Here is a 14,485-nt window from a genome sequence, read left to right on the forward strand (position 1 = left end):
TTTCTTTCTTTCTTTCTTTCTTTCTTTCTTTCTTTCTTTCTTTCTTTCTTTCTTTCTTTCTTTCTTTCTTTCTTTCTTTCTTTCTTTCTTTCTTTCTTTTCTCTCTTTCTTTCTCTCTTTCTTTCCTTTCTCTACATGCACCATGGGCTCTTCTTCTTCTCCCTGGTTTAGAGCGCAGGAGGCTTTAAAATACATAAAATATTAACTATCAGTTAATGTAGCTAAGTGCTTTTCCCTAAATAAAAAATGTAGACTAAAAATATATATGGAAAATACAAAAACACAATATATTATGGCCAGGCGTGGTGGCTCACGCACTTTAGGAGGCCGAGGCGGGTAGATCACCTGAGGTCAGGAGTTCGAGACAGCCTGGCCAACATAGTGAAACCCTGTCTCTACTAAAAGTACAAAAATTACCCGGGTGTGGTGGCAGGCATCTGTAATCCCAGTTACTCAGGAGGCTGAGGCAGGAGAATCACTTGAACCCAGGAGGCGGAGGTTGCAGTGAGCCGAGATTGCGCCACTGCACTCCAGCCTGGGTGACAGAGTGGGACTCCATTTCAAAAAACAAAAAAAATAACAAATTACAAATGTGTGAAGCAGTAACTTAGTTCATATAACGCAATAACAGTATAGTAATTGTCTTAGTACATTTTGTGCTGCTATACAGGATACCCGAGACTGGGTAATGTATAGAGAAGAGAAATTATTCTCTTACATTCTGGAGGCTGGGAAGTCTAAGATCAATAGCTGGCAACTATTGTCTGGTGAGGGCCTTCTTGCTCCTCACGTGGTGGAAGAGAGAAGGGCAAAAAGGAATAAACTTCCTTGGTGGAGTCCTCTTAAAATGGCATTAATTCATTTATGAAGGTGGATTCATCATGATCTAAACACCTCCCAGAAAGCTCCATCTCTCAATACTGTGGCCTTAGGGATTTGACTTCCAGCCTATGAATTTTGAAGGACACATTCAGACCATAGCAGTAATCACGATACACAGTTTTTGAGGACTCCAAACCAAGTACTCTTCCCCCTCCACCACAGACATTAGGTACTTAAAAGTTCTTAAGGTCTGTTGCACTTAAGATGTGTTAGCCTTTTTACTTAGAGACAATTAACCTCAATAATAACAGAGATAAACAAACCAGTTTTCCATTAGAAATCATTCTGGATTTGTTAAACAAAGACCACAACTTCCTTCTGATGGTCTCAGTTGTTTTCCTAGTAAAGCTATGTAGCATGGCTGTTGGTTTTGGTTTGGTTCATCCAGCTCACAAGCCCACATTTCACTTTCCAAGGTGGCCAGAGACAACCCCAATAATGACAGAGATAAACAGACTAATTGTCTTTAGAAATCTTCCCAGGTTTGTTCACCAAAGACTGGATGTCCCACTATCACCTTACGTAACACAACCCCTCAAATTGATGCTAAGTGACTCAGCTTTTTTGTGTATCACACCATCATTTTGAAGTCTAGAAATCTTAATTTGTACTCTAACTCACCACTCTACTTCAATGTCAAATCTCAGTTTCTCCCTCCTCTTCCTTCCTTCTTTCCTTCCTTCCTTCCTTCCTTCCTTCCTTCCTTCCTTCCTTCCTTCCTTCCTTCCTTCCTTCTTCTCTTTCTTTCTTTTCTTTCATCTTTTTTCTTTTTTTTTGAGATGGAGTTTCACTCTGTTGCCCAGGCTGGAGTGCAGTGGCATGATCTTGGCTCACTGCAACCTCCGCCTCCTGGGTTCAAGTGATTATCCTGCCTCAGCCTCCCAAGTAGCTGGGATTACAGGTGCCTGACACCACCCCCAGCTAATTTTTGTATTGTTCGTACAGACGGAGTTTCATCATGTTGGCCAGGCTGGTCTCAAACTCTTGACCTCAGGTGATCTGCCTGCCTTGGCCTCCCAAAGTGCTGGGATCCCAGGCGTGAACCACCACACTTGGCCCAAACCCAGTTTCTAATCATAGGATCACACGATATCAGAATTGGAACAGAATTCTTAATTCAGTCTAGCATCTCACATCAGTTCCCTTTCTCTGTGGTTCTGTACCCTCCCTTGCCCTAACCAACTTGCTTTGTCTGCAGGTCAGCGACTGTGGGGGCCACTGCCCTATCCAATGGGGAGCTTATGGCATGTGGTGTTTGGGTGACTTCTTCCTGACAGATATTTATTAACACTTCACACTGGGCAGGCGTTTAGTCAGCTTGGTGGCATTCTAACTTGCTGATATGGTTTGGGTGTTTGTTCTCTCCACATCTCATGTTGAAATGTGATTCCAGTATTGGAGGTGGGGCCTGGTGGGAGGCGACTGGATCATGGGGTGGATCTCTCATGAATGGTTAATGCCATCTCTTTGGTGATAAGTGAGTTCTTGCTTAGTTAGTTCACATGAGATCTGATTGTTTAAAAGTCTGGGACCTCCCCTTTCTCACTCTCTTGCACCCCCTCTGGCCATGTGAGATGCCTGCTCCCGCTTCCCCTTTGCCTTCTGCCGTGATTGTGAACTTCCTGAGGTCCTCACCAGGAGCAGATGCTGGAACCATGCTTGTACGGCCTGCAGATCTTTGACCCTCCTTTATAAATTACTCAGCCTCAGTTATTTCTTTATGGCTATGCAAACAGCCTAATACACTTCCAATCCCCTTGGTACCAAAACTAGATATCACAAGAAAAGAAAACTGTAAATCAATACTTCTTATGAATATACATGCACAAATTTTCAATAAAAAATACTATCACATTGAATCTAGGATTATACACCAAGACCAAATATGATTTATTTCAAAATGCAAAGTTGATTCAATATGCAGAAAAATCAATGTGATGCACTATATTAATAGAATAAGGACATAAAAAGAATGAAGCTCTAATATATGTTAAAACATGGATAAACTTTGTCTTATCCCATTTGTGTTGCCATGAAGGAATACCTGAGGGTAGGTAATTTCTAAAAAAAATAGGTTTATTTGGCTGGTGGGTCTGCAGGCTGTACATAAGAAATACAGTGCCAGCATCTGCGTCTGGTGAGGGCCTCATGAAGACCCCACCCATGGTGGAAGGGGAAGAGGAGCAGGCATCACATGGTAAGAGAGGGGAAGGAGGTGTCAGACTCTTTTTAACAACTAGAGCTCATAAGAACTGAGTGAGAACTCAGTGAATCCCATGAGAATGGCACCAACCTGTTCACGAGGGATGTGCCCCTGTGACCCAGACATTTCCCACTTGCCCTCACCTCCAACGTTGGGAATCACATTTCACCATGAGAGTTGGAGAGGACAGTCAAACTGTTACCAAACCTTGAAAATGTTATGCTAAGGGAAAGAAGCTAGACACAGAAAAAAGGCTACATGTATGATTCTGTTCATCTAAGATGTCCAGAACAGGTAATCCTGTAAAGATGGAAAGTAGATTTGTGCTGGTTAAGGGCCGGGGGAAGCAGGGACTGGGGAATGACTGCTAATGGGGATGGGGTTTCTTTCTGAGATGATGAAAGTATCCTGGAAATGGTGCTATTAATGCATAATGTTGTGACTATACTAAAAACTGCTGAATTGTATAATTTAAAATGATGAATTTTATGGCTTGTGGATTATACTTCAATAAAAAAGAACTAGATAAGAGAAGAATTCTATAGTGCCTGTAGCAGAATGTTTAAGGCAAGTAGATAGTAAAATAAATATGAGGTAATTGATGGATGACAAGAACTGCTGGAAATCTCTTTGTAGACCACAAATATAGCCATCGTTTGTTAAATAATAGGAGAGAAATGAGCTCCAAGGAGCTTAGTCCATGTAATCTCTAGGAAATTGTGTCCCAGGAGTTGTTTCTGGTAAAGACTAAATAATTCATGTCCATTGCTCCCTCCTAAGCATTGTATTAATTTTAATTTCAGCATCAGTATGACAACCTGTTCCACCGTGGCCGCCCTGGGAATGATGCCACTCTGCATTTATCTCTACGCCTGGTCCTGGAGTCTTCAGCAGAATCTCACCATTCCTTATCAGAACATAGGTCTGTATGGGCCTGGGAAATGGAGGACTAACAGTAATGGTGATGACACTAATAATAGCTGCTCTTAATTACATAACTCTTTATGCCGGGACTTTTTTTTTTTTTTTAGTACCTAATTTAATTCCTTAAAGAACCCTACAGTGTAGATTCTGTCACCAGTTCAATCGCCTAAACCTTTAGGCTTCAAGAGGTTTAGTAACTTGATCAAAATTATGCAGCTGGTGAGTACAGAACTGGAGTTCTAACCTGGGAATATGACTACAAAGTGCAAACTTTCACCCCTACAAGAGTGCGTTTTTGAAAAAAAAAAGAAAGCCAGATAATTTACTTTGAAAAAGCAAGGATCAAACCCTTCTATAACTAGACTATAAAGCAACTGGACTCTTTATGCTCCAAGGTTTAACTGGATCTAGTGGCTCTAATTAGACCTTCCTGTGACCACCTTTCACTTTGCCTGCGAACCTTGACTTTTTCGTGGAGGTTGAATGTAAATAATTCTTACTGATTATGAAAACTCATCTACATGTCACAGTCACACCCATATCTCTTTCATTATCTCCTCTTCTGAATACTATTTCTCATTAAAGTCTGCCATTTTCCTAAAGATCTCTGTGGGTTTACCAAGCTTAGAAGAGAAATGTGGTGAAATGATCTGCCTTTCCTAGTATGGTCAGTTTTTGGAGAAGTGATAGGTACTATTTTTTTTTTGAGAAAGAGTTTTGCTCTATCACTCAGGCTGGAGTGCAGTGGTGTGATCTCGGCTCACTGCAACTTCTGCCTTCTCCTGCCTCAGCCTCCCGAGTAGCTGGGACTACAGGTTCACACCACCACACCCGGCTAATTTTTTTTGTATTTAGTAGAGACTGGGTTTCACCGTGTTGCCCAGGCTGGTCTCAAACTCTTGAGCTCAGGCAATCCGCCCACCTTGGCCTCCCAAAGTGCTAGGATTACAGGCGTGAGTCACCACGCCTGACTGACATAATGATTCTTAAGACTGTCAGTGTCAATCTGGTGTATCAGGTAAACACCTTGAGGGCTTACAACCCATGGCCCATAGTTCAAAACCATAAATGAAACCACTTCCTCACAACAGCGGGAGCCTACTGAATCTGTAAAACTTGAGGGAAACCTTAATTTAGAAACCATGATTTTATGTGCAACTTTTTTCTGATCAGTAAGTTATTTAATATATTCTGCTTTGATAATATGTTCTGAAAGGCACTCACAAACAAGACACAAAATGTTATGAGCAGCTTATATAACTTCGGAGCCAATATTGTAGGCATTTGTCCAGATTTGGAGAGTGGCATGGGAAAATGTCAGTTTAAAGCTGTTATCTAAATGAAATGGAAGTTGTTGAGAAGTGCTGTGCAGTCAGGGTGACAGGGGAAACACTCTGATGGATTTTTCTTCTCTTTAGGAATTACCCTTGTGTGCCTGACTATCCCCGTGGCCTTTGGTGTCTGTGTGAATTACAGATGGCCAAAACAATCCAAAATCATTCTCAAGGTGAGCAACTCCCTGGCCACTGTTGGCACATCCTCAGACTCAGGGGCCTGAAAGACAGAAGCGAGCAGTGGCTGGGACAAGTGAGCTTGGCGAGTACAGCCTCACACCCAGAAATTCTCCTTACACGTCCTGCGGTTTTGGATCCAGTAATTGTATTTCCTCCACCCTGTAAGCCTTGCTCTGCCACTCCCATAGGCCTGTACCCCGAGGCTTATGACGCCCTGGAAAACAAGCAACTATTGATTTAGTGTCAGAAAAGCTAAAGCTGTGTGTGGACAGAAGAGCCCAGGCCAATGCACGCACAAGGCTTCACACAGGTGCTCTAGAGGCAGAAGCTGTTTAAGTGAGCATGGAAGGGCGCCCATTAGGAATATGGCTGGTTTATTGGAAGAGTAGGAGGAAGGACTGTCTTGCAGAAGCATTCCTGGGGGCACTGCCAAAGCTGTCGTTTGTACACATGAGCAAGGGCTGCTGACTACATGAATAAGACTGTTTAAATGAAATCATCCAGAGAGCACTGAGGAGTCTAGCTATGGAATGATGGTGACTAGAACTTTCTACCTCCTCTTGTCTTTGCAGTCTTGCCCTTTGTCTGCTGGAGAAACAAGCAAATGTCTTTGTTAAACGGTTTTTAAAAATAATTCGAGAGGCCAGGTGCAGCAGCTTACATCTGTAATCCCAGAACTTTGGGAGGCTGAGGTGGGAGGATTGCTTGAGGCCAGGAGGCTGAGGCTTCAGTGAGCCATGATCGTGCCATTGCACTCGAGCCTGGATCACAGAGTGAGACCCCATCTCTAATAACAAAACAAAACAAAAAAACAAAACATGAAGAGGAGGCATTCTTAACAATGATGTGAGTCTCCTAGGGGTGCTTTCCATTTTTTTTCTGATTATGTATCACTTTAGCAGATAGAAGGTTATAATATGTGTGGCTTTCATGAAAATTTAAAAAATGTTTTGGTTATATTTTGCATTTATAAAGAAAGAAACATTTGGGGTTACTTGGAGTTTCAGGTAGTAAATCTCAGTTCGTTTTGTTTTGTGGTTTATCGTTTGGCTCTACCTCACAGAACATCGCCACTCCATATGCCTGTGCCAATGGACCCTGTTTTTCCAGTTAGGCACAAGGCCAAACAACTCCCACCATTCCTTCAGTGCGATGGAGAAGGAGAGGAGAGGGCTTGCCAAGCAGACAAATCAGCTGGGCACAGAGAGCTGGAAGATGGCCTAGTATAGTACATTTGTAATGCACGTGGATGACTTTAACATCAATGGTGTACACTTGATTTTCACTCTCTTTTTTTAGCTGACCTCATGGAATACAGTCCCATCTTTTCCACATTTATTTTTAAAAATTAATTAAGTTTTTGAGACAGGGTCTCGCTCTGTCACTCAGGCTGGAGTGCAATAACACAATCATAGCTCACTGCGACCTTGATCTCCTAGGCTCAAATGATGCTCCCATCTCAAGCTCTGAGGTAGCTAGCACTACAGGCATGCACCATCCTGCCCTACTAATAAAAATAAATTTTTTTTAGAGATGGGGTTTTGCTCTGTTGCCCAGCTGGTTTGCAACTCCTGGCCTCAAGGAATCCTCCTGCCTTGGCCTCCCAGTGTTGGGATCACAGGCATGAGCCACTGTGCCTGGCCCCTTTTCCACATTTATTATTGTTATTTCAGTAGGAGAAAATTTCCAGTGTGGTAGTTATGAATTTGTTTCAAAACAAGAGGAGGGAAATGATCATGGAAACTTCTTGCTTTTCTTTCTTTCTTTTTTTTTTTTTTTGAGATGGAGTCTCGGTCTGTCACCCAGGCTGGAGTGCAGTGGCCGGATCTCAGCTCACTGCAAGCTCTGCCTCCCGGGTTTACGCCATTCTTCTGCCTCAGCCTCCCGAGTAGCTGGGACTACAAGCGCCCGCCATCTCGCTCAGCTAGTTTTTTCTATTTTTTAGTAGAGATGGGGTTTCACTGTATTAGCCAGGATGGTCTCGATCTCTTGACCTCGTGATCTGCCTGTCTTGCCCTCCCAACGTGCTGGGATTACAGGCTTGAGCCACTGCGCCCGGCCACTTCTTACTTTTCAAATACTCTATCTTTGATTATTTTTCTTAAAAGGGCATTTAACAACAACAACAGCAAAAATCATGATTTTGGAGTTTCCAGCTCCGTTATCAATCCATCAGTGTCAGTGGAGAAACCAGATACATTTTTTTTACATGTCAGTTTTATTTGCTGTAAAGAGCAGATTGAAAACTCTTTTCTTTTGGGTATTTCATAGGATTTATGGCAAAACATTTAATAATATGCATAAATATTCTACAGCACCTTAGTAAAAAAAAAGCTAGGCTAATGTTATCATTATTTTAGTATATCTTCATTCTCTGTTCTTAGTTCTATTTTAATTTTAAATCTGACACATTTTCTGAACAAACTTAAGTGTTCCTCATTTGCTCTTGGTGGATTTTAAACTTTGAAATCTTTGGTAGAGAGAGGAAGAGGGGATGTTACATTCAGAGGCTTTCTTTCATTTTTCTTTCTTTTCTTTTCTTTTCTTTTTTAAACGGAGTCTGGCTCTGTCACCCAGGCTGGAGTGCAGTGGCTCAATCTTAGCTCGCTGCAACCTCCACCTCCCGGGTTGAAGTAAGTCTCCCGCCTCAGCCTCCTGAATAGCTGGGATTACAGGCATGTGCCACCATATCTGGGTGATTTTTGTATTTTTTTTTTTTAGCAGAGATAGAATTTTGCCATGTTGGCCGGGATGTCTTAAACTTCTGACCTCAGATGATCTGCCCACCTCGGCCTCCCGAAGTTCTGAGATTACAGACATGAACCACTTTGCCTGGCCAAGAAGCTTTCTTATGTCTTAGCATCTTTTTCTTAGGCAGGGGTCTAGTCTGTCTCTGTATTTAAACAGTAAAAATGACCCCCAGAACACATTTATGGTATATTGGGTATATGGTTTGTTGTCTTCTCTAGTTTCCTACGACCACCCTCCTTCACATCCTGAGTCATTTCAAATCAAGTTTGACACTGTAACTAGGTACACAGTTTACTGTCTACATGATATGAACAGGAGCTTGCCAAGATCCTGATTTTCCCAAAATACCCTAGGCCATCCTTCCTTCCTATTTTATCTAAAACTCAAATTTGTTTTTGTTATTGTTGGCTTTTTGTTTCTGTTCTTGTTAAACAACTAAAGTAAGAAACAGTATCCATTTGGGAGAGGATAGAGGTCTCCATCAGTATTTCTCATGTGATCATGAGTATTAGCTCAGATTGTCCAATGAAGAATGGGTAGATTTTATTTGGAGGGGAGAAGGACAGGGACCAAAGCAGCAGGCAGCTGCTGGTGGTTGAAGGGGCGGTGGGAGGGGAGGCAGATGGTCAGGCAGGGCAGACTGGAGGTCACAAGCAGAGGGTCACAGAGGTGTGTGCAGGGGTGTTGGAAGCTCATTGTCAGATCCCATTCATTTTGCACTTTTGTTCTACTCACAATAAAACTCTGCTTCCAATCTTTCTGGCAAAATCTTCTACTTGAAGGGAAAAGTAGATGTGCTAAAACAAGACTTAGATTTGTGTCAAATTCCACCCATTTCTAGCATAGGCAAGTTACTTGACCAGTTTGGAACTCAGATTTCTCCTCTACAAAGTGAAATTGGATTCAGTCATCTCTAAGTCCCTACTTTGTTCTAAAATTTCTAGATCCCAAGCATTTTACAACCTCGATGGACTTTGTATCATAGAGCAAAAAACCCTGAGTTTATATGCACTTATTTTATTGTTTGCTTCAGATTGGGGCCATTGTTGGTGGGGTCCTCCTTCTGGTGGTCGCAGTTGCTGGTGTGGTCCTGGCGAAAGGATCTTGGAATTCAGACATCACCCTTCTGACCATCAGTTTCATCTTTCCTTTGATTGGCCATGTCACGGGTTTTCTGCTGGCACTTTTTACCCACCAGTCTTGGCAAAGGTATAGTTGAACTATCCATAAACTTTTTTTTGAGGAAGGTAAAGTTAACACACTGCCACTGGCAGGCTTTGCTGCCTGTGTCAGGAGACATGAAGAGTTTTGACTTACACAGTGGAACGGAGCAGGATAACTTATGGCAATTCATGGAAAATATTGTGGCAATTCTTTATGTAAATTAAAGCAAAGGCCAAATTGATAAGAAGAGATAAATTTAAGTTAAAAAAGAATAGAAAGTGACGTGTATTTAATTCCCACTTTGTAGAAGAAAGCAAAAAGAGTTCTATGCATCAAAAAATACTGGAAGAAATATACCATATGGTAACAATGTTTAATTTTGAGTAGGGAGAGTAAGGATAATTTTAGTTCTTTAGTATTTCCTTGGTATATTTTTGAAGCTTTTCAATAAGTATGGACTACTTTTAAAAGCAGAAAAAATTTCTTAAAGAAAAGTAAATTATGCAGTTGAATTCCAAAGGTGAAAGATGGGAATTTTTAATTGGCTTTATGCTACTTCCAGTCCACTTGGGGAACATTTAGGATTGTACTAAGTGATCGGTAAAGCTTTACCCCATCTATCTCATTTACTTCTTACTACAAGCCTGAGAAGTAGATCCTATCACTACCCTCATTCTACTGATGAGCAGATCCTTCAGAGAAATTAAGTGACTTGACCAAGTTCACAGAGCTAGAAAATGGTGGAGTTAGGATTTAGACCTGGGTTTTTTTTTTTTTTTTTTTTCCAAATTTAACAATCAGGAACACAGTCTGTTGAGTGGTTGAAATGCAATTGGCTCTGGACAGAAAGTACTCCTATGGCAAGATGTAGTCCACAATCTCATGTTTTTCATACCCGATAGCCTGACAAAGGCCAGGACTGAGATTTGGCTCATGAATGGTGCAGGTGTGGGTTCCAGCTTTGGAGCTTAATCATACTGAGTTTTTGACAAAAGTCTGAAAGAAGTGAGGGTGGTTTGAGGCAAGTGTAGCACGCAATAGAGTAAGTAGAAATAAAGTATGAACACAGAGCTTGCCCTGTACCACTGACAGCAATTTCACCCCCTCATCACACACCCTTGTTACTTCCCCATTCCAGTCCAACTTAAACACAGATGCTTGTTTGTTTTCTGAAACACCTCTTTTATCTCCTCACTTCCACGTATAAACCCCTGCAGACTCCCTTTATAAATTGGAGACATGAAACTGCTTAACTCAGCCCTCAATGTCCTGCCCAGGTCTTCCCTCTCTTCCCTCCTTTATCTTTTTCAAATGAGGTTTATTTCATTTTATGCAACCAGAAAACCAATAAAATATAGAAAAGTAGAAAGCAAAAAGAAAAATTATTACCAAACTCTTTCACCAAAGACAACCATTTTAGGTATTTGGTCTTTATTTAGGGTTTTTAATTTATTTATTTATTTATTTATTTATTTATTTATTTATTTATTTATTTATTGAGACCTTTGTTGCCCAGGCTGGAGTGCAACCTCTGCCTCCTGGGTTCAAGCGATTCTCATGCCTCAGCCTCCCAAGTAGCTGGGATTACAGAAGCATGTGCCACCACGCCTGGCTAATTTTTGTATTTTTGGTAGAGACAGGGTTTCACCATGTTGGCCAGGCTGGTCTCAAACTCCTGACTTCAGGTGATCCACCCACCTCGGTCTCCCAAAGTGCTGAGATTACAGGTGTGAGCCACTGCGCCTGGCCATGTTTATTTGTTTTTAAGTGTTGTTTAGTTTATGTTGTTTCATATGTCTTTATATATATATGTTTTTCTTTTTGTAGAGACAGGGTCTTACTCTGTTGCCCAGGGTGGTCTTGAATTCCTGGCTCAAGTGATCTTCCCACTTCTGCCTCTCAGTGCTGGGATTACAGGCATGAGCCACCATGCCCTGCATCATATCTCTAACTCAACCTTCCCTTCTCATCTCCTCCAATCCTCTCCTCTGTGCAGATTGGCTTACAGTATATGCAATGCCTGCTGAATAGGCCACACTCACACCTGTCCCTGGCACTTTAATTTTTATAATATTTCCCCCTCATCAAAAGCTTCTTCTATTTTTTCCATCCTTTAATCTCACTCCTCTGTGAAGCCTTCTCTCACCCCTTCTGCCATTTTCTGAATTTCTACATCTGCGTGGCCTTTGGCCATACTTTGTCTTGTGTTGCTGCTGAACCTTTCCTGTGTGTTTATTTTGTCTTTTCACTCAGATGCCTAGAGCAGGGTTTGCAAAACCCCACTCCACCGTACCTCTCAGAAGACCACCTGCAGAGTAGGAATTCAGCAAATAACTATGGAATGAGTACACATTTTCTGTGGCCTGAGGTCATAGCTTCTAATTGTTATGATGCGTATGAGAAAATGTGAGAATAGTTCTTATTGCTAGTGCTTTACTCTTGAAATTTTTCTCTTTGCTAGGTGCAGGACGATTTCCTTAGAAACTGGAGCTCAGAATATTCAGATGTGCATCACCATGCTCCAGTTATCTTTCACTGCTGAGCACTTGGTCCAGATGTTGAGTTTCCCACTGGCCTACGGACTCTTCCAGCTGATAGATGGATTTCTTATTGTTGCAGGTGGGCGAACTCCCATTGGGTAGGAAATAACTGACAGAAAATTGTTCACTCAACTTATCGACCTTTTTTTTCAATCCAAACTTGCCTGTGCTGCCCCTGTGATGCATTTTTTTTTTTGGGGGGGGGGATGGAGTCTGGCTCTGTCCCACAGGCTGGAGTGCAGCACGTGGCGCAATCTCTGTTCACTGCAAGCTCCGCCTCCCGGGTTCACGCCATTCTCCTGCCTCAGCCTCCCGAGTAGCTGGGACTACACTGTGATACACTTTTTGAAAGCCTGACATTTCTGGGGAGGATAAGGTGCATAGACAGGATAGTTTGGCACAAGTGGGAGTTTCATAGAAAAATATATAAAAAATCTGAAAATGAGCTTATAATTATAAACAAATATACTTCACAAAAGTGAATCCATGGCTGGGCGCGGTGGCTCACGCCTGTAATCCCAGCACTTGGGAGGCCGAGGCGGGTGGATCACGAGGTTAGGAGATTGAGACCATCCTGGCTAACACCTGGTGAAACCCCGTCTCTACTAAAAATACAAAAAAATTAGCCAGGCGTGGTGGTGGTCACCTGTAGTCCCAGCTACTTGGGAGGCTGAGGCAGGAGAATGGCGTGAACCGGAAGGCGGAACTTGCAGTGAGCCGAGATCACGCCACTGCACTCCAGCCTGAGCCACAGAGGGAGACTTCCTCTCAAAAAAAAAAAAAAAAAAGAAAAGAAAAAGAAAAAAGTGAATCCACTATCAGAACTTAGACTTCGTAACTTGTTATGACAAGATCTCCGTGAGCAATCATTGAGCTCCAAAGTGACATTTGCTGCTCTTAAGCGTTGGTTTGTTAGGTCTCATTAAAAGCCTTGAGGTCTCCCAAATGCCAAGTTATTTCAATGTTTCTGTGACTAAGACTTGTGCTGAATGGCTGTGAAATATTTTTCAAATATGAAATATTACACATATACAAATATTGAAATATATATGTGTATGCACATATGAGTGCAGCCAAATATACATTACTTTGGAGTTATTTATTATGTGTGTTCACAGAGGATAAATTTAAAAAATATATATAATGCAAGAACAGAAAACCAAATACCTCACTTATAAGTGGGAGCTAAACATTGAGTGCTCATGGACATAAAGATAGCAGCAATAGACACTGGGGACTACTAGAAGAGGGAGGGAGGGGGCAGAGGTTGAAAAACGAACTGTTGGGTACGGTGCTCACTACCTCGGTAATAAGATTATTTGTTTCCCAAACCTCAGCATCACCGCATATACCCAGGAAGCAAACATGCACATGGACCCCCTGAATCTAAAAGTGGAAAAAGAAAAAAATATATATTAATATGTTCACATACATATATATATTTTAATCTTGGGCCATGGTACATTTTCACTGTTGTTAGGGAATTAGGTCTGAGTAAGACTCAATGATTACTGATAGAACTGATTATATACTGATTGCTGATTGTTATTATTATGTACTGATTACAGAAATAACAATCAATATAACAATATAAGGAATACCTGGGGCTTAATTTCCCCGATAGATAAGATAAATCATATTAGAGTCAAATTCTTGGTCTCAGACCCATGTTTTCATTCCTTCTCTTGGAGAGACTGAGGGAAGCATCATTTCTAGCTCATTCCCAGCTCCAGCCCAGAGCCCAGGAGTGTCCTACTCCTAGTAAGCACTTGCAGGATTTGCCAGCTGACTGACTAAGTGAATGAGTGAATGAATGAATATATGAGTTTGTGAGCTGTCAGCAACCTGATGAATGAGCCTCAATCACAAATGGTTCACTCCAGACAAAAGAGTCATTCTGATACACCGAATCCTTCTGTTCCATAACTTTCTCTCTTCCCCCTTCTTTTTCCTGGGTGTTTATATATACATGATGCCACCCAGACACCTGAAGGATTGACAAGTGTACAGTGTCACCAAGTTAGATTCTTTGTTAAAGTGATTGTTAATACTTGTATGTTTTAACACTTAGCATATCAGACATACAAGAGGAGATTGAAGAACAAACACGGAAAAAAGAACTCAGGTTGTACAGAAGTCTGCCACACGAGGAAATTGACTTCTTCCAAAGAGACCAATGCCTTCTTGGAGGTGAATGAAGAAGGTGCCATCACTCCTGGGCCACCAGGGCCAATGGATTGCCACAGGGCTCTCGAGCCAGTTGGCCACATCACTTCATGTGATTAGCAGGGACTTGCTGGTTGGATTGGCACCCTTCTTTTTCAGTGGCCAGTAAAGACAGTGTGCAGCTGACACATGAATCTTGTTGGTAGGGCCAGTGTGAATATTTAAGTGTTCAATGTTAGAATATTTATATGTATATTTTCTTTTCTTTTTTTTTTTTTTTGAGACAGAGTCTCGCTCTGTCACCCTGGCCGGAGTGCAGTGGCGAGATCTCGGCTCACTGT

At 41.8% G+C, this 14,485-nt stretch overlaps 1 protein-coding gene across 1 annotated transcript in view; it reads left to right on the forward strand.

Moving 5' to 3' along the window:
• Positions 1-14,394, forward strand: part of SLC10A6 (solute carrier family 10 (sodium/bile acid cotransporter), member 6) — a 26,392-nt gene extending 11,998 nt beyond the window's left edge. The window contains exons 2-6 of the mRNA XM_011990759.1: positions 3,889-4,007; positions 5,428-5,516; positions 9,308-9,483; positions 11,900-12,057; positions 14,050-14,394. Coding sequence (XP_011846149.1) covers positions 3,889-4,007; positions 5,428-5,516; positions 9,308-9,483; positions 11,900-12,057; positions 14,050-14,264 — 757 coding nt within the window. The 3' untranslated portion in view covers positions 14,265-14,394. The remainder of the gene's footprint in view (positions 1-3,888; positions 4,008-5,427; positions 5,517-9,307; positions 9,484-11,899; positions 12,058-14,049) is intronic.
• Positions 14,395-14,485: the final 91 nt, after the last annotated feature.

This window comes from Mandrillus leucophaeus, unplaced genomic scaffold (assembly GCF_000951045.1).
Source record: "Mandrillus leucophaeus isolate KB7577 unplaced genomic scaffold, Mleu.le_1.0 Scaffold381, whole genome shotgun sequence".
Classification (NCBI taxonomy): Eukaryota; Metazoa; Chordata; class Mammalia; order Primates; family Cercopithecidae; genus Mandrillus; species Mandrillus leucophaeus.